General features: G+C 35.3%; 1 protein-coding gene across 2 annotated transcripts in view; it reads left to right on the top strand.

Moving 5' to 3' along the window:
* Positions 1 to 21,517, top strand: part of LOC107719787 (metallophosphoesterase MPPED2-like) — a 67,824-nt gene extending 46,307 nt beyond the window's left edge. Inside the window, exons 5-8 of one of the 2 annotated variants that reach the window (XR_001637547.1) lie at positions 14,570 to 14,685; positions 16,007 to 16,120; positions 20,468 to 20,733; positions 20,892 to 21,517. Coding sequence is in view for 1 of the 2 variants with exons in the window: in XM_016527303.1 (XP_016382789.1) it covers positions 14,570 to 14,685; positions 16,007 to 16,120; positions 20,468 to 20,586 (349 nt within the window). In the remaining variant the exon portion in view is untranslated. Of the gene's footprint in view, positions 1 to 14,569; positions 14,686 to 16,006; positions 16,121 to 20,467 lie in introns of both variants that reach the window. The other variant, XM_016527303.1, reaches the window with a different exon arrangement.
* The last annotated feature ends 2,654 nt before the right edge of the window (positions 21,518 to 24,171 follow it).

Here is a 24,171-nt window from a genome sequence, read left to right as displayed (position 1 = left end):
TTATATTCATAAAAATGTGTATAAAAGGAAATGGAAGTATCTATCTAATTTTTTATTTTATTTTAATTTTCTTATTTTTTATTTTATTGATGGCAAAAGCATTTCAGACATTTTGATAGCAAAAGACTGTTTGAGACCTGGAGCAAAAGTAATGTGTATACAACTTAAAACTGTAAATCAAATTATGAGCAGATGTTTTCCAGCCTTTCAAGTATTTGCAAACACCACAATATGGCTTCATTTCCTCACAGAGTGAAAAAAAATGTTGTTTTTTAATTTTGAAATATTTATGCTTGTGTTTCACTTATTGTTGCTCTTACTCCTCTTGTTCATATCCATGAGACTCAGAGGAAAAAAAACTAACAACTGCCCGTTTGTATGACATCCTGTCCATTGTAAGTGCCTATTCTCTCTGACCCTGGCAACACCCAATACAGAAAGGTTAAGACAATAGCCTTTATCACCCTGGCTCGCTTTCTCACTCACATGGGCATTTATTCACTTACCCCCTTTTCCTGTTGACTACTAAAACCTTTGCCCTAGACTCCTTACAAGCGATATAAGGTGCACGGCTCCGTGGATTGTAGTGTCGCCCACCCTCCTCCCAGACTGCAGATTTTAATCTATTCCCTCCCAGCAGCCACTTCTTCTGGCAGACTGAATGGAGACCTGTGTGAATAATGCTGCCTTCCTTCAAGATCCTACTTACCAGTTCAGGAGTGATTTTGGTCAGAAATTTTTTTTTTATTTCTTTCTTTCACTTTTTCACTTCCTGACAGGAAGCTTTTAGTACTAGCTTTTAGTGGTAGCGCTAATACAACAGAATGAAGAGTGAAAGATGCTCATTAGTCTTTTAATTGACACTTTTCTGTCGGTGTGTTCAAGTCATGTTGGAATAATCATTGCGTGCACATCAACATTGCCATGAAGATGTAGTTAGGAAACTTTAGTAGTAAACTTTCTTTAAGCTAGTCTTTCCAAAGAGCATGCGTGTCAGTTAAAGAATCACAGAGGAAGCAGATTGTTATTGATCATAATAAGCAGTTGTGAATGTTGACCGTTTAGTTTATATGCATTTTGTGTACTTTTGATAAAGAAATGATAAAGGTTAAATGACTCATTTAGCTGGTCTATTACAAGATAGACTTGTACAATGAAACTTCCCATCATTCCCTGTGAAAGCATATTAATGAAAAAGCACATAGATATGGCATCAATATATGATAAATATAGCTATGTTTTCTTCTGGTATTAAAGACACTCATGCATATATTACTACAGACAACACATACACACACACACACACACACACACACACATACTATAAATAAATAATAATGGGAGGATTCCAAATCATAATGTATTGAAAATAATACATTAGATAGTACTTTGTTGAAGTACTGAAAATGGTGCATACATTTTATCCAAATATTTCCTACAGTTCCTTGCATGCAATAGTTTCCAATGGCAGAATTTTTGCATTTTTTAAAACATAATTTAATATTAATATTTACACTACCATTCAAAAGTTGTGGTCTGTAAGGTTTTTGTTTTTGAAAAAGCTTTGTTATGCTTACCAAGCTGCATTTATTTGATCAAAAATACCGTAAAAACAGTAGTGATTGACCGATAATTGGTTTTACCGATATTTTCCCAATATTTAAGCATTTTTCCATAATCTAATATACTATATAGTTAGAATACTAACTTTCAACACCTTTTTCTTTTTAAATGACAGAGATGACTGAAAATGTTATAAATCTGTTAATAAATCTATGTCGGTATCGGTTATAAAAACTCAATATCGGTCAATCTCTCTGTAATATATTCATGTTGTGAAAACCATGATACAATTTTTTTTTCAGGATTTGTTTACATAAATTTTTGATCAATAAAAATCTTTTGTAAAATTATAAATGTCTTTACTGTCGTTTTTGATCAATGTAATGTGTTCTTGCTGAATCAAAGTATTAATTACTTTAAAAAAACACTGAAACTTTTGAATGGAGGTGTATGTACGTCCTTTTAGAAACTAATACAAGCAAATTGGGATTCAGTAGCTCTGTTTGTCTCTTTCTCTCTTCGAGTTTTAATGCACTTTGTAAGCATTATAAATAGCGCTACATTTCTATTATAAAAGCAGTTGCAGTTAAGCTAGTAGAACAAACATGGCCTCTTTTGTCTTTTCTCTCTTGTTCTCTCAGTCTTTGATTTGACGCTCAGCCCTCTGAACTTCCTCAGAAAAATATCTTTCTTTCTAGTCTGTATTTCAGCGGTGTAGGTTCGTTCGCTTCTCATTTGTGGGTTTTTGAATCAGCTCTGAAAAGTAACTCACATTGGTATGGTGAAGGAGGTAGAGTACACAAGCTCAGGTCGATAAAGGGAAGCAGATGCCAAAACGCTAATTGGTACAGCCTGTGAGCTGCTCTCTTTCTCATCTTCCTCTTTAATATTTTTTCATCCGCCTCTTTTTGATCTTTGGCTTACAGTAGGAGAATGAAAATAGGGATTTCTATTGGGCTCTTTCCAAAGTCTTCCCGAAACATTTCCACGATTGGAACAATGCATTCAGCCTATAGGAATGAGCAGGAGACCTGCTTGTGAAGATTTATGTTCACCTCATATTTAAGTTCTTCAATAAAACATCAAGATTTTATATCCGAGCGTGATCCTTTTGGGTGGGTTCTGGTGTTGCACAACTTTATTGTATATCTCTTTTCTCTTTGAAGGACAAGTGAATTTTTTTCTTTTGAATATTTGAAATAGGTACATAGAAAAGCATCACTGTGAAATGCATCACACTTAAGCTTCACTCTGGAGAGAATCAGACGGTAGTTACTGTTTCTTTCATGCTGTTGATTTAACATCTACAGTCTATAAAATGTTATGGCCTGGGGTTGCAAGTTTCAACCCTGCAACCAATGAAACAGCTATGTCCTACTGACCCATACAACATTTAGCAAAGTAACCGCAGTTTCCGTACCGCAGCTCTGATAGCACATACACAGAACAGGCGTCTGTTCGATGTGCGTGTAACGGAAAAAATGTTGGAAAATATTTACAATATGCCTCTTAAAACATTCCCTGTTGAATGTTAGAACAACATTCAGCAAATGTTTTTGTGACATTTATAAATGTAAATGTTAGTGAATTAGGGTTGCATGGTGTACTACTACATTAAAAGATACCAAAGGTTTATTACAATTATTCAATTTCTTTATTTCAGAATTTATTTACAGGTTAGAGGACATGATTATTATATTATGTATAAAATTTGTTTTATTAAATTATGCACTTCAAAAGTTTGTGTTAGATTTTTATTGTTCTTTAGAAATGTCTCTTACGCTCACAAAGGCTGCATTAAAAAAAATAAAAACAGTAATATTGTGAAATATTTTTAACAATTTTAAATAACAATTTTCTATTTAAATATATTTTCAAATGTAATTTATTCCTGTGATTCAAAGCTGAATTTTCAGCATCATTACTCCAGTCTTCAGTGTCACATGATCCTTCAGAAATCATTCTAATATGCTGATTTGGTGCTCAAGAAACATTTCATATTATTATCGATGTAGAAAAGTTGTGTTGTGTAAAAGTTGTTACTTAATATTTTTGTGGAAACTGTTACCTTTTTTTTCATCAGGATTTTTTGATGAATAGAAAGTTTAAAAGAACACATTATTTTAATGTAAAAAATAATAATTTAAAACCGGAATCATTTTTAACGTTGTAAATGTCTTTACAGTCACTTTAATTGTCACTGTCAATTTAATGTGTCCTTGTTGAATAAAATTATGCTTTTTAAAAAAAACAAAAAAACTTTTGAACAGTTGTGTGTGTGTGTGTACATACAGTATAAATATATATACATATATATATATATATATATATATATATAATGTTTAGTTGTATTTATTTGACAGTCCTATTTAGCAAGCAGTGCTTTTCAGATCATGTGTTATTTAACAGACATCATGGGATGTGATACATTTTTGTAAAAGAAGCATGACACTTGACCCCAGAGTGCTCCAGGGTGTTTGTCCTTGTATTGTAAGTATACTGTAAGTTGCTCAGATAAAAGTTTCACATAGTAAACTAACCATGACCAACATCAAGTTTGTAAGAACCTCCAGATCTCCACCTTTTTCTATGGATCATGTGCTGTGGGTCAGGTAACCTTACCGCACCTCTGGCCCTCCTTTAGTTAAACAGAGCGTAGCCTGGGCTCTCTGTGGCTCTTTTGTGTGTGTGAAAGGGCTTTAGTGTGTGAATAGGGTTGAGGTGGGTGAATGGGGCTAACTGTGTCTCTCCATCTGTCTATCAGAGAGGGCTCTCATTACTCTTTGGCTTCCTGAAATGATCCATATTTCAAAGTCACGTCGTCCTGCGTTGATGTGTGAATGCACAGGTCTTCATTTTCTTTTCCACGAGGCTTTTTATACCTGCCAAGAGGGAAGAAAAGGAGCGAGAGGGAAGCGTACTGGCTTGGAAAGAGCACACTTGCTCTTTGTTATGTGACCCGGAAAACATACAGTCTGTGTATTCACACGCACACACACACACATGTTCCCTCTGGCACGTCTAGACATTTATCTACCTGTGTGTTCTTGAACTGTTCTTTATATTGCGCTGCACAATATGTTTTCCCCCCTGGATGAACATTAATTACTCAAATAACTCTGTAGATGGTAAATCTTTTGTGTCCTTGTGAATTTTGATGTTAGTAGTGTCTCTTACTCACTAAACCTGCCAAAAATAGGCCAGGGTCGTATTTCAGCCCAAAATCAAAATACAAAAATGATTATATATTATTAAGTGCCACAGATAATTTTTTTGCATTGTGACATTGTTTTTCATGACGGTTAAGTATATTTTCCTCTCAAATTGTCATTACCTTAATAAAAAATAATAATTATAACGTTTTTGTAATTCATGGTGGTATTTGATGAACTGCCTCTAATTTATGCTGATTCAAAAATAAATTAATAAAAGTTAATAATAATAAGTGAGTAGTAAGTGAGATTTTTATGGCTCTAATGTAAAAATATATACATTTTTAAATTATTATTTTATATTTTATTAATATAAAATACAATTTTCTTATGGTAATGGGAATTTAGGTAGAAAATATTCTTGAAAATATTGTCATTAAATATTGTCATGATATTTGTCAGTGCAAATAATATGAATTGAGCTTCATCTATATATATATATATATATATATATAATTTCTTGTTTTTCTCTCATAGTAAATAAAATAGGGAAAAATATAAAAAGATTGATACACCTCTGTAGCTTGCAAAACTTTATTGCAAAAACTTTACGTATAACATAAAACAATTGCATATCATTAATACTGGAAAAACAAGTAAATTTTGCACATTTTTGGAACCTACTGGAGTGTGCAGAACCTTTTTTCCCATTGTTTTTTATTTTGTGAAATGTGACATTTCATGAGGTTCACTGAGAAATTATTTACTGCATGCTTTTGAGCTGTTTTTATTTATTTTTTTATTTTCTATTTTATGCACAGCACAAACTGTTTTCCCTCCTGAGCGATCATTTATTACTCCAATAATTCTGCTGTAGATCGCAGACCTTTTTATCTCCTCGTGAGCAGTTTTTTTTTTTTTTTTTTTTGCGTCTCTCACTTCAGCTGTGGAGCTCATTTGCGTAGTGTGAAGTCCTTTCCAGCGCTGTTGAGCTGGTTAAATATTTAATATGTGCCTGACACTTTCTCTGTACAGGGTTCAGGTACTGAATCCCTCAGCTTTGACTTTTGTGTGCGTGTGCAAGACACACATGCACCGGAGCTCCCGCTTCCCACAGAGACTGCTGAATATTTCACTGGTGCACCGTGCCCTTTGATGCCTGCTTTAATCCTTCATGCTCTCTGCAGGAGGAGCTCTCGGGGGACGTGTGTGTGCCCGCACACACGTGTATGTGTCGGATGTGTTTTAATGAGCCATATTTTTTTTATGAAAACTACAGTTGGGTCATGTCTGATGCTGTTTTTTCTTTCACCTCTCCCGAAAACCCACAACCGGTATTTTCAAAAATGCAGATGTGTTTTCTTGTTCAGTTACTGTATTGTTCACTTTCACGTTCAATTCCCTTTCTACTATAACAATGATTGTGCCTTTCATCCCTCAGTTTCCAAAATGTTAAGACGTGTAGTTGACACTGTAAAACACATTGAATTTGGAGATCATGTTACAAAGACTGTGATTGCACCTGGTATTAAAGGGGTCATATGATGCGATTTCAATTTTTCCTTTCTCTTTGGAGTGTTACAAGCTCTTGGTGCATAAAGAAGATCTGTAAAGTTGCAAAGGCTAAAGTCTCAAATCCAAAGAGATATTCTTTCAGTATGTGGAAAATAATGTGTTTTTTTTACTTTAAACCGCATAAACACATTTCATTACACCAAATACACAAAATAATGTTCCTTTTAGCAACATCATATGACCCCTTTAACATCTGTCTTAGGTGATCCGATCACAAGTGAGCAGTATGAAAATACAGGTGGGATCAAATGCGTCTTGATGGTCAGGGTTTATAATTGGCCACTTTTATTTTTTTTTTATATATCCATATTTTATCTATTTATATCATTTATGTAAGTTTTTATAAATGTTAATTTTCAGTATATGGTTTATTTATATTACCTTATTACCTTATTGTTATAAACAACAAAATATAATTTACATATATAAACCATAAATAAAAATATTAATGAAATAGTTTTTGATCTTAAAGTAACAATATAAAATGTACAATTATGTATAAATATAAAAAAAAAAAGTTTACTTTAAGCTTTATATAGTAGTATTTTTTATTATTTTCATTGTCACCTTTTGTCTTTTATATTTATATTTATACAATAATTTTAATATGATTATTTAAAATGTTATTTAAAGTGGTTTTAATTATTGAAATTTAGCTTGTCACTCCACTGTACAGTTTAAACGGATCAACCGTTTTATAGCTTTAAAGCAAACAATTGTATCTAAAAATAAAAAATCAGGTTTATTTTATTTTATTTTTCATATTTAAATTAAGTACCATTTTTATTTATATACATTTTTTTTCTATCATATTTAGACATTGTTTTTTATAGACCCCCTAGTGTGTAATATCAGAAGATGCGGGTTTTAATTTCATTGTTTACAAACTAGTAATTTAATTTTGGGAGGATTTATGTTTAGGGTTTATTATTTAGTGTCCCGCTCTCTCCCTGAGGACCGCACCGTCTTAGTACCCCACAGTTAAGCATCTATCCCTCTTCACTCCTGTTGTCCTCCAGGACCCCTATAAACTCTGTCGTTCCCTCGCCCTCTGCCCGTATCCATCCGTTACAGTCCAACACAGGTCATTATCAGCATCCCAAACAGAGACAAACCCCCCTATTACTGCCCCTTGTCTCCTCCCCAAAGTTAACCTGTGAGTGGCCTTGGGCCGAGAGGTCATTTATCAGGGGTCGGCGCATTGGGTATCATTACAGCGGGACTCTGGGTGCTTGATAAACTGGAGATGAGCGCTTTGAAACAGGGCATTACATGTATGTGGGGACAGATAAATATACTGTCCTGTGGCAGTCGGGTCGGCCCCCCTCGGGACAAATAAAACCCCTATTAACATCCAACCCTTCATTGCGTTTGACAGGCGAATCAATTAGGCAGCTGTTTAGGTGACCTGTGTGCTGCAGTGACAGTGAGGTGAGGGAGCAGATGAATGGAGCGGTCACTGGAACTCTCTCTGGGGACTGCAGTGTGCTGCTCTGTGCTGGATCACTGTCACATGATGAGCCGTCTTTCACTTCCTCACACTTCCTGCAGCTCTTAGTGCTTTCACGTTTTTCTTTTCCTTCCTTCCCTGCTTCCTTCCTTTCTTCCCATTTCCTCTTCCTCTTTTTCCTCTGCTTCTCCATTGATGCCGTACCTCCTTCTACGATTTTTGTTCCCTCCTTCCTTCCTTCTTTCCTTCCTCTTTCTTTTCTTTCTCTTTTCTGTTATTTCTTCCTTCCTTAGTTTTGGTTTTCTATCCTATGTTCATCCTTTCTTCCTCTCCTTACTCTTCTTCAATTTTTTTTCTTTCTTAATTGATTGCTCCAGTATCTTGGCTCTTTCTTTCTTTCTTTCTTTCTTTCGTTCTGTTTTTCTCATTCCTTCTACTGTCCTTCCTCTCTTTCTATTTTCTTTCTTTTTTCTTTTTCTTTTTCTTTTTCTTTCTTCTTCCTTTATTTTTTGTTCCTTCCTTCATTCCTGTTCCTGCCGCCTTTTTCCACCTTCTCTTCATTTTTCTTCCTTCCTACAATTCTATCGTTAATTTTATACTTTCTTGTCTTGTCTTGTTCTTATTCTCTCATTCATTTCTCTCTTCCTTCCTTGTTTTTCCTCTTTCCTTTCTTCCCTTTCCTCTCCTCATTTTCTCCCTTTCTTGTCCTCCTTTCATCCTTTCTTTCTCATCTTCCTTTTACGTTTTCTTTCTTTCACACCTTTCCTATCACCTTTTATGTCTTCCTCACTCCCTTCCTTCTTTCCTTATTTCCTTCCTTCCTTTGTCCCTTACTTTTTCTTTATTTTCTTCTTTCTCTTGCTCCTTCTATCCCTCCTTAAGTTCAGCTTTCCTTTCTCTCTTCCATCTTTTTTCTGTTTTTGTTTTCCTCCTTGTTCATTCTTCCTCCTCCCTTCTTCTGTTGTTTTTCTCTTCCTCTTTTTTCCTTCCTTCCTTCCTTCCTTCCTTCCTGTTCCTGCCACCTTTTCCACATTCTCTTCACTTTCTTTTTTCTGTCATTCTTGCTTTCTCCCTTTCTTTCTTTTTACCTTTCTTCCTACTTTCATTCATCATTAATCTCCCTCTTCTTCTCTCATTCATTTCTTCCTTGCTTCCTTCTTGCTTTAGTTTTCTCTTCCTTTTTGGTTTCTACCCATTATTTCCTTCCTTTTGTCTACCTCCAGTAGTTCATCTCATTCTCTTTTTCGCACACATTCCTCTTCTTTCTCCCCTGTCCAACACTACCACTGTTCCCTTCCCGAAGCTCTTCCATTGTTTGTCATCTAAAGCAGATTAATGGTGTCTCAGATGTATATCACACTTAGGTTTCTGATCTTATTGCAACGCTCCACACGGCCGAACAAAAGCCACGTGAACCTGCGTGCATCGTGTGAATACACGCTCCCACATTCATCTCCAGGCCTATTGAACACAGATTCTCTGAATAACATCAGATTCTCTTACCAGAGGAAGGCAGATTTCACCCCTGACCTGAACTCTACCCTTTCATAACGTGCTATAATCCATAACACGAACGACGCGCCCTGCACACTCTCAAACGTGAGAATCAAAGCATTAAAACTTTTAATTCATGGATGCACTGGACTTTTTAATAGTGTATCCGGTTCAAGCGCGGAGCTCGTGCTCAGTGTGGGTGGAGTGTTTGTGTTCATAAGCTCTATGGACTTATCTTTGTAATGGTGGAGGAGGTAAACATTCAGGAAGACTGTGATTTTGCTCCGTGGTGCTGTGGCGTGGGTCAGAGGAGCGCTGTGTATTGAGAGTTTAATGTTATCTCGCTCCCCCTCTCTCTCTCTGTTTGTTTTGTCTATTATATTCGCAGGCCTCTGACCTTTGCATTGCTCGGTGTGTAATGTCCTGCTGCCTGACAGCTGGAGCTAGTAATACTCCATCCGTTCCTCACACATGAACAGAGAGCAGTATATGAGGAGACAGAGAGGCTGTGTGTGATGATCGAACTCACTGGAGTTGACAGAAGGCCATCTGAGGACAAACAATGATCAAATATGGTGCATTAAATGACCTTCCTATAGTGCAGGGGTTCTCAACTCTGGTCCTCGAGGTCCACTTTCCTGCAGAATTTACCTCCAACCTTGGTCAAACTCACCTGCCATTAACTTTCTCATAACAGTGAAGATCTTGATTAGCTTGTTCAGGTGTGTTTGATTAGGGTTGGAGCAAAACTCAGCAGGAAAGCGGACCTCGAGGGCCAGAGTTGAGAACCCCTGCTATAGTGTATTGATGCCAAATTGCTAATATTTATATTTTGAATATTGGTTAATTTTTGAAGAACATTGTCAATTTCAGTAAGACTGGAAGTTGTTCATACTGACAGTATTCACTTCTGTAAGCTATTGTGTAAACAGGGCAGTTCAAGAGTCACACTTGTTTCAATAATTTGTTGTCAGTCTCAAACAATGACTGTGTAAATGTAGCCTATATCATAAGTAATATCACATACTACAGGACAATTAGCGTAAATGTAATTATCCATTGAAGTTGGCACATAAATTAAATTTTGCACTACAAAATCATTTTATAGTATGCTAATGAATTCTTCATTGAACCCTGTACTGAAAATTAAAACTTTAAAAGTTTTAAATCATTATTAATGTGTCATAGTACTAATAATTATTCTGTAGAAACTAGGAAATAGGACTGTGCAGGTACAATCATTTATTCAATATTTGCTATTCTTTTCCTAACCGTAATGTATGGATACTTTAGATTTTTGTATTAATTTTTTTTATTATTATTATTTTTATCAATTAAAGTATTTTTTTATCAGTATTCCAAATTTTGTAGCGAGCCCTGCTTGATCTTAAAGCTATAATTTTAATATTATATTTAAAGATAAACAAAGCTCTTAAAAGAACAACAATTATTATTATTATTATTATTAAGAGCTTTAAAATAATAATCATTGTATTTATTTTTTAAATTATTTTAATTAATTCAATTAATAATTTTATTAAATGTTCAAAATTTTGTAGTAAGACCTATATTATATTATTATATTAAGTATAGAATATTGTATTCATTTATATGTTTTATATATTTTACATATAAAGCTCTTAAAATAATCATAACAATATTATAAGTATTATTATTATTATAGTTATATATTATGAAAAATGACATATAAAATGACATATAATTTTACATCATAGTGATATGAAACTTTTTATAGTTGAAACTTCTATCAATCTCAATATTTTTTTGATGTACTGACATTGATTTTCAAGTTCAAAACTTCAGGATATTTTGAGCACAGTGAGGTAAAAACAATCATCCCCATTATTACACCTTCATCTGCATGCGTCAAAACTGTGCACAAGTTTTTTCTGACATTGTGCAGATGGCGGACTAGTGCGAGTACTATCTAATCTAGTGCGTCGGTGTAGCCGGATCACATCCCGTCCTCAGATCTCCCCCTCAAAGCACACACACACACACACACACACCTCTGTACAGTATAATAAGACCTATGTGCTTGGGTCCATTGAGGAAACAAGCTTTCTTTTATATGACGGGGATGTCATTAATCTTTATGGAGGTTAACAAATGCACTCACATGGACGGTGTATTTCATTCACGGACACTAACAATGGGGCCATTGTGCAGTCTGATCTTCCAGCGTCCGTACCTGAACATTCCTACCATATACTGCGCAGTATGAATGAACATTGTGTTTTCTGGACAATATATTTATTTGAGAAGATTATTTGAAATATGTTCAGGTCATGAGATATAGGTTAGATTTACGCTAAACTATCTTTGTTCCTCACTGTGCTCTCATCCTTTTTCTCCTGTTTCGTTTTTAAAAGACAATAATGCAGGATTTTTTTCACGAAAGCTCCATTTTGTGTGGCGTCTATGACAAATTGCTGCCGCAGCGCAGAATGGCCTGGTTCACTATGAGTTATGTCAAGTCAGAGCTGTTTAAGAGTTTTACTTCCCCCAAGACACATTTCTGCTTATTCTCACCACAGGGATGTAACACAATACAGCCTTGTCAGCTTAACATACTCATTTTCCTACACATTTCTTGACAATTTTGTATAAATCTGTTCACCTTCTTGCAGAGTTGGGTTCCTTGTTAAAGAAACAACACCTTAAGACCTCTGTAAAATCTCTATTTTTACTCGTCTGATTTTTTCTTCCTGTAGATTGAGATTGAACGACTGCAGGTTTTATATGTGTCAGGTCTCCCCTCCAACCCAACCGCTGTTCAATAATCATTCGTGGCTGTCGCTGTGGCGGCCTCTGACTGTAACAAACCTTATTGATGTTTCGGAGCCCTGATTTCCGCCCCTGGTTAAATTCAATACAAAAAACGCTGCAGCGAAATAAGTCAAAAATAGCACCTACAACCTTCCTGCCTCTCTCTCTCTCTTTCTGTGTCACTCTATTGTAAAATGTAAACCTGTTTGGGAACAACTCGCTTTATTTTCTCATGCTGCTTATGAAAAATTTTGAATTAACATAAATTTACAGCATGTATCATGGGGAAATATGATTTCTATTAATAAAAAAACGAATATATATAATATATTTTCAGACAGACAGACAGACAGACAGATAGATAGATAGATAGACAGATAGATAGATAGATAGATAGATAGATAGATAGATAGATAGAGCCATAATAATAAGCCACAATTTACCTCAGAAGAAGAACGCGAAGTGACGCGTGGCTTGATCCAGCGGAGGAGATCATTCTGATAAATCATTTATTCTTACTTATGTTAGTGTAATTGTAACATAAACTTGTACGCATTTTACTAGTTGGACTTTTCCCAAACTATAATGCCAGATTAAAATATGTGAAATCGAGTGCAAACATTTTGAAATATGAAATAAACCTTTTTATTGTATCTAAATGTTGTACGACTCATCTGCATTTTAGCTCGTATTCTCTGGTAATTTATTAAAGGGCATACTGACGCGTAAAACCTGATTTTAAAAAGCATTTACTTCATATTTTTTTATTTTTTTTGCATTTGTAACTTAAGTAATGTAATTGTATTGACATTAGTAACTGTAATCAAATGACATCAATTTAAAATGTAACGCATTACATTACTGCGTTATCAGGAAAAGTAATTACAATACAGTAACACGTTATTGTGTAATGCGTTATCACAGTGTTCGAATTGAGGGGTGTACTTGGGGGGTCCCCTGGTTTTTCAATAAAACCTTAATACTTAAAATGAAGTTTCGATTGCTGTATTAAAGTTATACCTGCTTATGTCACATCATATTTTATTTTTATGCGTTTTTACAGCTTTGCTCATTATAACCAATCACACACGATTCTGTTGAGCTTAGGAATGCAGTAGCCAATCAGAGGCATTCAGATTAGTCATCGCTGAAAGGTTTTGTTCAGACTTTTTTCAGACAGCGAATTCCCTCATCATAAGCAACAAAGTGCAGATGTACGTACGATGTAAGTTAGAGATTCATTTATCATACCGTGTGTGGACAGCTTTATTGATTATAAGAGGAGTTATGAGTGCTAGTTAGACTGAATGCTCTAGCTAGACTGAACTGAACACTAGCTAGACTGAATGCTCATTTAGAGTGTGTTCTTTCACTGCATGATTCAGTATAATAAAATTCATTTAGAATGCTCCCAAAATTCAAGATATGGGGGCAGAAAATGTATATATTTATATCATTTCATATAGTTGATCAATATCACACGAAGAGTGCCATTTTTTTCGCAAAAATCACAAATGTGGTATTGATTTTATACAACAGTTCAATAAACAAGAAGTTAATATAAAGAGACTTACGTTTTAGACACCATATTGCCCATTTTTGCTCTATTTCCCCAACAAAAACGGTTCCAAACAAAGCCACAGCACTGTTTTGCGTTTAGGGGGACCCCCCCAAGAGCTTTGCCACAATTCGAACACTGTGCGTTATACCCAACTCTGATTATAATGTATTTTCATTGAATATATAAATGTTTTTAATTTGTTTATATAAATACGATTTATTTTCAGTCAAATATTTCTCATATTGCTCCACGTTTTTTCTATCACATGTGAATAACATGAAACTGACTACTAGTACAGTACCTGCACAAATATATCTATTATGGTTAAAAAAAAAAAAACCTACAGCACAATCTCCATCAGTTTACCTATATCCATCATCATACTGCCAGCCCAAATATGTAGCGCTATTGGGCTTTGCTAAAAGCTTTTCATCACGAAACGTGTCCTGCGCTGTCTGTAATTTTCTATAAAGAGTGCTCGACTTCCTTTTCTGGTGATTTCCACAGACAGTGATTTGTGTTTTTCACCAGACCTGGGACAAATGGACGCTCAATTTATCATCACTATCAGACCCTCAGCTTGACACAAACATATAGATGTATAAATACGCACACATACAAGCACGCGCTCATTTTTCACATTATTTCATTTGGGCATCGTACCTACATTAACCCCGTGGCTTTATTTGAGCTATCAATCCATAGCAGTCATGGGAGAGGGGGCTGTTTGCTCTCTGCGGCTGCATCTCCCAGAACATTTGCATTTATTATGGCAGCCTGCAGTGAAGCCCTTCTCATTTCACACTTTGAAGCCTCCTCCAGAGGGATGGATGGAGGAAAGAAGATCACTTTGACAGGTTGAGATTGTTTCTCCACATCTGCCGTCAGCTGTCATTTTAAACGGCGCGTGTACGTCTCTGTCCCGCCGCATGGACGGATGCATGTGTGGTGCTTATGAATGTGTTTTTCTGTCTCTCCCCGCAGGACGCCATGGTTTAATGGCTGGGGTTTTAACCTGCCCAGGGGACAGTCCCTGCTCGATAAGTGGAACCTCATCCCAGAGGGCATTGATATTCTCATGACCCATGGGCCTCCCCTCGGTGAGTTCAATTAACCAATCCTAATGGAGTTCCATCCAATTATTCAAATGCTCTTGAATACATTAAATGGCTTTCGCATGAAGCCTGTTGTCATGACTGTCAAGAAACCCGTCATATGAAGTTATAGGAAAAGGAAAGAGTGACATTTTTTACATAAAGTAATATCTATTGTCAGAGCATTTTATTAAAACTTTAACCTTAAAAACACATTTTCATTATTTGAAAAAAGCATTACCTGAAATTAAACTAAATATTAAAAAGCATATTTTATTTCAGCTAGTTTCCCAAGCAACATTTCAAATTTTTCTGTAGTTTAAGTTGCTAAAATTAAAAATTTTATAAAAACTACTTTTAAATAAAATAAAAAATGACAAAACAATACAACAAAATTACCAAAACTTTAACTAAAGTCTATCCTCAGAGCAGGGTTATTATCATTAACTAAAACAAAAACCATAACCATAAAAAAAAAAATCATTACTTGAAATAAAATAAACACCTGAAATGAAATAAAATATTTAAAAACTGTATTTTATTTTATCTAGTTGCCAAAACAACTAATTTTTTCTAATTTTTGTTTAGTTTAAGTTGCAGTACTAAAATAACTACAATTAAAACTTAATAAAAACTATGTGGACATATAAAAAAAAAACTAATAAAAATGACAAAATTGATAAAACTTTAACTAAAATCTTTCCTTAGAGCAGGGCTATTATTGTTAATTAAAACTAAAACTAAAACCACAACCTTAAAAAAACAACTTAAAATAAAATAACCATTACCTGAAATGAAATAAATTATAATTATTATTATTCGCTTAAAGTACAAAAGTAACTAAAACTAAAACGTAATAAAAACATATTTAAAAGAAAACCAATAAAAAGTGACAGAACCAAAATGACTCAAAACGAAAACAGAAAATATAAAAATAAAATCTAATTCAAAATATTAACAAAAACTATAATGGTATATCAATAATAATGATATATCAATGATAATAAAATAACACTTTAGAGTATTGTGTGTGTGTGTGTGTAAATAACTAAAACTTAATAAAACATATTTAAAAGAAATCCAATAAAAAAAGTGACAAAACCACACAACAAAATTACTACAGTTTCACCTCAAAAAGGAAAAAAAAAATTCCAAATATTAACAAAAACTCCTTGGAGTACCACCTTAGAGGGGTTTTTTTTATTACAGATTGTCTTGTTTTTGAAGCTTTAGGTTAAAAAGCGCTAATGATTGGGCATGAGTCACAATCACTTTTTCCTCTGAGATTAGAAACTGGTATTTATGGTATGTGTGTGTGTGTGTGTAGGTTTTAGGGACTGGGTACCGAAGGAGCTGCAAAGAGTTGGGTGTGTTGAGCTGTTAAACACAGTTCAGAGGAGAGTCCGGCCCAAACTCCACGCCTTCGGAGGAATTCATGAAGGTGAGTAACCACAAAAACAAACTGGCACTGCTATATAAAAAAAAAAAAGCGAAAAACCATGAGTCATCATGCACTACTGTGATTTCCATGGTTGAAGGATGTCACAATAAAGACTACAGAAAGGTGGCTAGAAATATTGAAGTGTGACTTTGATGTAACAGTTGCACGGTTCACTTTTGGTTACCAATATCCCTATATTTTTATATTTTTGAGTCGACCAGTATCCCTGTATGATAACCTAGAGCACATCTGATGGATCTTTGAAAATGAAATCTGAAACAGGCCTAAAATATACTCTACTATTCAAAAGTTGTGATTTATGTAAATGTAATTTATTCCTGTGATGTAAAGCTGAATTTTCAGCATCATTACTCCAGTCTTCAGTGTCACATGATCCTTCAGAAATCAGTCTAATATGCTGATTTGCTGCTCAAAAACATTTTTTATTATTATCAATGTTGAAAACAGTTGTGCTGCTTAATATTTTTGTGGAAACTGTGATACTTTTTTCAGGATTTTTTGAATAGAAAGTTAAAAAGAATCATTTGAAACCAAAATCTTTTGAGAAATAGTACTGTAGTACAGTATATTATGTTGTATATTTGTAACATAAATGGCTTGTTCTTTCCTTTAAAGATTCAGAGTCTCAGAACAGCATTAGCTGCATCAGCACGAACATAAACCCCATAATCAGAATCAGAATCAGAATGAGCTTTATTGCCAGGTATGTTTACACATACGAGGAATTTGTTTTCGTGACAGAAGCTTCCACAGTGTAACAGAATGACAGTGACAGAACAAAAAAACACAGATAATAAAAAATAAAAATAAATAAAAAATAGAACAAGTAAAATAAGGAATAAAAAATATACAAATCGACAATTGTATGTACAGGTATATAACAATAGACAGTTCTAGGATATAAATATATATGGATATGGGTTGCATTTTAACACCAAATTTGGCTACAAGTTCAACCCAGTACTGAGGGAAGAGGAATCCGAGAGATCTGCCTTTGGGTTCAGCTTCAGACTGTTCACCAGATGTGCTGCATCCCCTCATTTCCTCCCTCCAGCTTTTGAGGCTTTTTATTATTATCATATTTTTAATTAAACATGGTTAAGACAGAGAAGGACAAGTGCTCCACTTGAGGAAAGACCTTGCACTGTTTATTGTGTTTCCTCAATGTGTTTGTTTGTGCACACACACAGTCAGTGGGCAAACTCATAATTCGCTTTTCTGAATATAGACGTTATTTAAAATGCTCATACTGACACATGTCTTAATAATATTTAGATATATATAGTTTCAGTTTGTTTCTTTTTGATATTTTTAAATACAATATATAAGTATAAAACGTCTCGGTTACGTATGGTAACCCTCGTTCCCTGAAGGAGGGAACGGAGACGTCACGTCGGATGACCGACGAAGGTCCCTCTAAGCGAGATCCCAATTCGTCGGACATCCGACGTGACGTCGAGAGTGACCGACTGAAAGGGAACTCATTTGTATTTAAGTCTTGAATCCCTCCAATTTCATTTCCTTTATGTTTGAGCAGCAAGTGTCTTTTTGTCACTCCAACCTTTGAAACTACTAAATAAATTGCATTATATATAATATATCATATAATAATAGTTTATCAGTATTGTTACCAAAAGTGTGGAATTACATAATGTTCAGTAATGGAAAATACACTGCCGTTTAAAGGTGTTGTGTCAGTAAGATATGTTTTGGAAGAAATTAATACTTTTATTCAGCAAGGACAGTTGATTGATAAAATGTGACAATAAAGACATTAATAATTTTAGACAAGATTTATTTTCGCAAATTAATGCTGTTCTTTTGACCTTTCTATCCATCAGAGAATCCTGAGAAACAAAATATCACGGTTTCCACTAAAGTATTAAGCAGCACAACTGTTTTTAACATTGATATTGATAAGAAATGTTTCTTGAGCAGCAAATCGGCATATTAGAAATATTTCTGAAGGATCATGTAACACTGAAGACTGGAGGAATGATGCTGAAAATTCAGCTTTGCATCACAGGAATAAATTGCAATTTTAAAATATATTCAAATTTAAAACAGCTACTTTTAAACTGTAATAAAGTTTCACAATAGTAGTGGGTCTACTGTAGTTTTTCATCACATAAGTGTAGTTTTGGTGAGTTTAAGAGACTTAAAAATCTTACAACCCCAAACTTTTGGACATCATTTAGTGGATTCTTTTGTCCAAAATGACTTAAAAATGAGGAAAAACACCAGCAATTTGTATTCAACTAAAGAAAATTTATATGGGTTTGAAACAGTTTCATTTTTGGATGAATTGTTCTTTTAAAGGGATAGTTCACCCAAAAATGAAAATTACCCCATGATTTACTGACCCTCATGCCCAGACACGAGAGGCCGCGATCGTGACCATCACCCGGCGCCAGGTAACGACCGCATCCAGAAACGCTCGGGTGATACGTTGTCTATAGCAAGACCCACATCGTCTTTACAAAGACGTAACGTCAAGTTTGCCACGCAACGTCGTCTTTAAAAAGACGCACCCGAAATTGCTCTTTTAGCGTGCTGAGGCGCACAGGGGAGATGATCATCTGCAACACAAACAGGGGGTAGTGCAGCCTGATGTGTGCAACCCACTCGACACGGGAAACCACCACCGCTGAAGCGCCATACCGCCAACACGAAGAGCTCTCAAAGAGCACACTGAACTCGTTCAGTCTTCTTCTCTCAGTAGAGTAGTCAGGAGCAGAACGATGTGATCACTCGGCTCCGAAGCGAAAAGCTGAATATGCGCTGCATCTGCTGCCTACTTATACTCACGCTGTGATCAGCGGCAGCTGGATGCAATAATCGCATGCCAATGTGCATTGGCTCGTTTAGTTTACACTCGAAGTAGATTGGTCTCTCTAAGCAAGATCCCAATTCGTCGGACATCCGACGTGACGTCGAGAGTGACCGACTGAAAGGGAACTCATTTGTATTTAAGTCTTGAATCCCTCCAATTTCATTTCCTTTATGTTTGAGCAGCAAGTGTCTTTTTGTCACTCCAACCTTTGAAACTACTAAATAAATTGCATTATATATAATATATCATATAATAATAGTTTATCAGTATTGTTACCAAAAGTGTGGAATTACATAATGTTCAGTAATGGAAAATACACTGCCGTTTAAAGGTGTTGTGTCAGTAAGATATGTTTTGGAAGAAATTAATACTTTTATTCAGCAAGGACAGTTGATTGATAAAATGTGACAATAAAGACATTAATAATTTTAGACAAGATTTATTTTCGCAAATTAATGCTGTTCTTTTGACCTTTCTATCCATCAGAGAATCCTGAGAAACAAAATATCACGGTTTCCACTAAAGTATTAAGCAGCACAACTGTTTTTAACATTGATATTGATAAGAAATGTTTCTTGAGCAGCAAATCGGCATATTAGAAATATTTCTGAAGGATCATGTAACACTGAAGACTGGAGGAATGATGCTGAAAATTCAGCTTTGCATCACAGGAATAAATTGCAATTTTAAAATATATTCAAATTTAAAACAGCTACTTTTAAACTGTAATAAAGTTTCACAATAGTAGTGGGTCTACTGTAGTTTTTCATCACATAAGTGTAGTTTTGGTGAGTTTAAGAGACTTAAAAATCTTACAACCCCAAACTTTTGGACATCATTTAGTGGATTCTTTTGTCCAAAATGACTTAAAAATGAGGAAAAACACCAGCAATTTGTATTCAACTAAAGAAAATTTATATGGGTTTGAAACAGTTTCATTTTTGGATGAATTGTTCTTTTAAAGGGATAGTTCACCCAAAAATGAAAATTACCCCATGATTTACTGACCCTTAAGCCATCCTAGGTATATATGACTTCCTTCTTTCAGACGAATACAATCGAAGTTATATTAAAAAATGTCCTGGCTCTTCCAAGCTTTATAATGGCAGTGAATGGGTGTTGAGATTTTGAAGCAAAATAAAGTGCCTCCATCCATCATAAAAAGTCTTCCACACGGCTCCGGGGTATTAATAAAAGCCTTCTGAAGCGAAGTGATACGTTTGTGTAAGAAAAATATCCATATTTGAACACGTACGACAGTTAGTATAAACTAGAGATTACGGTCTCGACCCCCATTCACTGCCATTATAAAGCTTGGAAGAGCCAGGACATTTTTTAATATAACTGATTGCATTCGTCTGAAAGAAGGAAGTCATCTACACCTAGGATGGCTTCAGGGTGAGTAAATCATGGGGTAATTTTCCTTTTTGGGTGAACTATCCCTTTAAGTTTGGCATATGAATGTTGACTCCTCCCTTTCTCATTTCCTCTAGGTTACGGCATTATGACAGACGGGTACACGACATTCATCAACGCCTCTACCTGTACAGTCAGCTTTCAACCCACCAACCCTCCCATCGTGTTCGACCTCCCGAACCCCCCCAGCTCTTGAGACGCCCGCAAACGTCACCATATTCTCCTTTTCTCCTTACGTTTTCTAATACTTTGGAAAAAAAATAGTTGAATGTTTCTTTTAAAATCGCCAGTCTTTTGCTAAAAGATTCAGTGGAAGTTTCTGATGACGGACGGGGTCATGCAGGTAAATAGTACAGAAGTGGTGAACAATCTTATGAAAAGATCTGATTAAATCTGTAAGATAATAAGCTTTGTGAATTTGTAAAATTGTCTCTTTTTTTGTCAATATTCAAAGTATGTTGGTATGGGATGCCATTGTTCATTTTGTATATTCTTTTTCAGGATAATTAAGCTTTCTTTTAGCTGACAGGGATAATGCCTTAAACTAGCTTTAAGTTCTGGAGCCCCTTCTTTCTGCTAGCGAAGAGAAAGCGCCATATTTATTGTTTTTATCCAAACCTAAGGTGATTTCTCTCTTTTTTTGCATTTGAAGAACACTTTTTTACAAGCGCAGGGAAGACATGGACTCATTTTAACTCATGTATATTCTGGAGCGCCTCATTCTGCATAGAAATTGGAAAATGTCTTAAAATATGAGTATATCTATATGTATGTGTGTATGCTGTAAAATCTCTAAGTAAAATTGTGTTTGTTCTAAGCCTCTTGAAGAATATCATTTTGCCTGTAAGTGATGACTTAAAGTGCGTGAAGTGCACACATGCTCTTTTCTGTTTTCATGAAATGTTCCTCTGAAGCTCATTTCAGTGTTGCCTACTTTACGGCGTATTGTTCCATACAATAAACGAGTACTCGATTTGAAATTATTTTAATGTACAATCTCAAAGGTTGTTTTTTTTTTTTTTTTCTTTGAACCTGCCAAAACCAGGTTTAGTTGTCCTTTGATATCTTGCATATGATAGTTTTTGTTTCTCTTTTTTTGTAATTTTGCACTGTGTAAATGCAGTCTTGCTAGCACTAAAAAAAGAAAACCAGCAGCGCTCTGGCCTTGGAGTCAAAGTGGGATCTCTTTTCATCAATCTGAATCCCTCCAAGGCCACAAAACAGAAACACTCTTTTCCACAGACTCACATTCACCCTCCCCCATCCGGCTTAGCAGCAGTCGCATCAAACACTCCAAACCAATTAACACTTCCCCCAAACGAGAGCATGAAATATAGCCCCGGACCAGCTCATTGGCATAATCCACATAATCATATTAGTGTAACCCTGTGAGCTGGCAGTCTGGCACTGACACTTTTGTTTTCTCAAATCCCATTTATAGAAGCACTACACTTTCTGTGCTTTAAATGAGCAATGCTAATATACTACTTTTTACATTTGTGAGTGGTACTTTTCATGTAAAACTTGCCACCACAATGCCAGACTATCAGATTGCAAAGGTGTTCTGAATGATTTTTAGAATTTTATGTGGTACGCTAAGAGAAAGAAAACCAGCAGCGCTCTGGCCTTGGAGTCAAAGTGGGATCTCTTTTCATCAATCTGAATCCCTCCAAGGCCACAAAACAGAAACACTCTTTTCCACAGACTCACATTCACCCTCCCCCATCCGGCTTAGCAGCAGTCGCATCAAACGCTCCAAACCAATTAACACTTCCCCCAAACGAGAGCATGAAATATAGCCCCGGACCAGCTCATTGGCATAATCCACATAATCATATTAGTGTAACCCTGTGAGCTGGCAGTCTGGCACTGACACTTTTGTTTTCTCAAATCCCATTTATAGAAGCACTACACTTTCTGTGCTTTAAATGAGCAATGCTAATATACTACTTTTTACATTTGTGAGTGGTACTTTTCATCTTGCCACCGCCATGCCAGAGTGTTACTATCAGATTGCAAAAGTGTTCTGAATGATTTTTAGAATTTTATGTCATGCAGTTGCTAAAGTGTTCTGAGAGGATGTTGGTATATATGGTTACTAAGACACCTACTTAAACCTATAGAATTATTGGTATATGAGATTAAAATGATCACCTCAAACATAGCCTGAGGGTAAATTAGCCTAACCAGCCATGATAGCGACAAGCAAAGACTACAGGTGCATCCCAAATCGTGTACTTATTCTATGACGTTTTGTAGTACAAATAGTGCGAGTAGTGCGTTCACACTGAAAAAGAAAAAGTGCACTTTAAATACCCGGACGATGCACTTAAATAACCAAAAAAAGTGTGGAATGTTGGACACTTCATGCACTCAACTGTTGCAGCTTTAATTACGTAGCTATCAGACTCCGAATATGAGTAACAAAATAACCTTATATAATTCATGCACTACATGGTTGAGTACATAGTGCATAAGTGCATAGTGTAGTGTGTCATTTGGGACGCAGCTTAGCATTACATTTTGTCGGTTGTTTGGTAATATATTGTAGAATTACTAAAGTAACAAACACCCTCAAATATAGTGGAGGGTAACTAGCTTAAAGTAACACTGTTAGCATTTTTCACTAGCATGACAGTACTTAGCTGCATTCAAAACAATGTCGATTTTCCAGTAACTGCTATATTGCTGTTTTTTGTCGAATTATATTGAACACAACTTTACACTGTGTAACCAAACAAAAGATTTCTCTTCCATGTCAATTTCAGTTTTTGTCCTAACCTGCAATGATTAGCATTACATTTTGTTGTTATGTTTATGCAATAGTCAGGTTCTGTTGGTAAAAATCCCATTCATTTTCTCCAAAGGGGAATTGATTGTTGACAATAACTCAAAGACAGACCTAGTGTGAGATCTGAGGTTGTTAATCAATGGAGTATGCTTTTGTTGAAACCGCCAGTTCGCATTATTTCAACATATATTTAAATTATAATCATGTTTAACAGTGGAATTCCTAGTGAAAAACTACATTACCCATGATTCAGCAGAGAAATCTCCACCAATCAAAGGAAATTATATATATAAATCAATAGTTTTTATATTTATCTGTCATTTTTATTATGTCATTTGCAAGGCTTCATGGGATTGTAGTTATTTCCCTCATTAAAGCTCTTAAGTACACAGTCTTGTCCTTTTGTCAGATTTTCAAATACATTTTGCTTCAAATTAAAGTTTGTAATGTTGTGATTCGCCTTGTACCTGGTTGGTTTGGTTCACGGCTTATCACACCTTGATGAAGACTTTAGAAAAATCCATATGGGAAAAATGAATGGCAAAAATATAACAAGGCTGCTGATAAAGTGGGCTGGCACTGTGTACTCTTTTACACCGGGTAGCCACGCCCACAATAAATTCCGATTGGACTGATATACCACTCCTCATGTTAATCAAGCTGACTGCTGTTAAAGGTGTAGCTTTAAAGGGGTCATATGATGTTGCTAAAAAGAACATTATTTTGTGCATTTGGTGTAATGAAATGTTTATGCGGTTTAAGGTTCAAAAAACACATTATTTTCCACATACTGTACATTATTGTTTCTCCTGTATGCCCCGCCTTTCTGAAATGCGTCGATTTTTACAAAGCTCATCGTTCTGAAAAGCGAGGTGTGCTCTGATTGGCCAGCTATCCAGTGCGTTATGATTGGCCGAATACCTCAAGCGTGAGACGGAAATGTTACGCCACTTACCATACTGTGATGCCCTGTCCGGCCGGAGCGATGAG

Source organism: Sinocyclocheilus rhinocerous, unplaced genomic scaffold, assembly GCF_001515625.1.
Source record: "Sinocyclocheilus rhinocerous isolate Xijiao unplaced genomic scaffold, SAMN03320098_v1.1 scaffold60, whole genome shotgun sequence".
NCBI lineage: Eukaryota > Metazoa > Chordata > Actinopteri > Cypriniformes > Cyprinidae > Sinocyclocheilus > Sinocyclocheilus rhinocerous.
Note: the sequence above shows the minus strand (reverse complement) of the source record. Positions and strands in the feature narration are given on the sequence as shown.